This window comes from Chrysochloris asiatica, unplaced genomic scaffold, assembly GCF_000296735.1.
Source record: "Chrysochloris asiatica unplaced genomic scaffold, ChrAsi1.0 scaffold00042, whole genome shotgun sequence".
Taxonomy (NCBI): Eukaryota; Metazoa; Chordata; class Mammalia; order Afrosoricida; family Chrysochloridae; genus Chrysochloris; species Chrysochloris asiatica.
This window is the reverse complement of record NW_006408560.1, coordinates 9,397,084-9,398,383: the sequence shown is the minus strand read 5'-3', so window position 1 is coordinate 9,398,383 and position 1,300 is coordinate 9,397,084. Positions and strand designations below refer to the sequence as shown.

Genomic DNA, 1,300 nt, shown 5'->3' with positions numbered 1-1,300 from the left:
CGACAATTCCGCGAGGAAGAGCGGCTGCGCCAGGAACGCGAAGACGAACAGCTGCGCCGCCTGCAGCGCGACAGGCAATTCCGCGAGGAAGAGCAACTGCGTCAAGCGCGGGGAGATGAGCCGCTTCGCCGCCAGCAGCGCGACAGACAATTCCGCGAGGAAGAGCGGCTGCGCCAGGAACGCGAAGACGAACAGCTGCGCCGCCTGCAGCGCGACAGACAATTCCGAGAGGAACAGCAGCTGCGTCAGGAACGCGAAGATGAACAGCTGCGCCGCCAGCTGCGCGACAGGCAATTCCGCGAGGAAGAGCAGCTGCGCCAAGAACGGGACGAGCAACAGCTACGCCGCCAGGAGCGCGACAGGCAGTTCCGTGAGGAAGATCAGCTGCGCCGTCAGAAACTAGATGGTGCCTTCTTCCGGGACGAGCAACTGAGACGCCCAGAGCAGGAGGAAGAAAAGCGACGCCTCCAGGACCAGGAGAGGGAGTTTCACCAGGAAGAAGAGGAGTTGCGTCGCGAAAAACTGGAAGAACAGAGGCGCAGGCAAGAACGAGACAGGCAGTACCGGGCCCAGGATCAGTTTGCTGGGGATAAGAGGCGTCGCCAAGAGCAAGAACTGCGTCAAGAAGAAGAGCAGAGACGCCGGCAGGAGCGGGAGAGGAAATTCCGAGAGGAAGATCAAGGCAAGCGTCAGTTCGTCAACCCCCCGGTGCGCTCCAGCCCTCTCTATGAGTACATCCAAGAGCAGAGATCTCAATATCGCCCTTAAGAGATGCTGCCAGAATCCTGACACCGGCCAAAGCTTGAGCAAAGGAAAATGAGAACTGCTGGGTTCAAATGATGGCTCAGCGTTTCTGGTTGTGGGGAAATTAGGATGTTACAATGTCTTTCCTTCCAAATTCTGAAACTACACTAATTTCATGTATTTCTGTCTATTATTCTTTCTTAAGTGGTTCTTTATTGATATATGTCTTTCTCTTTGGTGCATATGTGGTGTGCATTTTTTCACATAGATTATTCAATTTGAGTTTTGTTTGAGGAACATGTCAACTTACTGCTTTAAAATAACAAGAATAATGATTCAAAATTCAAAAGAATTTTGTGGGGTTTTTTTTTTAAATGGATGATTCTCCATCATGTGGAAATTTCAAAATTATGTTTTTAATATTCCAGCTAATGTTTTTTCTTGGGCCTAGACTACATTTTGCGAGAAAGATGAAGCTATCTGTGCCCACAAAGGTCTTGGAAACCATACACAGGGTTGTTATGAGTCAGAACCGACCACAACAGTACTTAAAAAC

At 50.3% G+C, this 1,300-nt stretch overlaps 1 protein-coding gene across 1 annotated transcript in view; it reads left to right on the top strand.

The window, feature by feature from the left end:
* Positions 1 to 768, top strand: part of TCHH (trichohyalin) — a 92,421-nt gene extending 91,653 nt beyond the window's left edge. Inside the window, exon 7 of the mRNA XM_006861710.1 lies at positions 6 to 768. Coding sequence (XP_006861772.1) covers positions 6 to 768 — 763 coding nt within the window. The remainder of the gene's footprint in view (positions 1 to 5) is intronic.
* Positions 769 to 1,300: the final 532 nt, after the last annotated feature.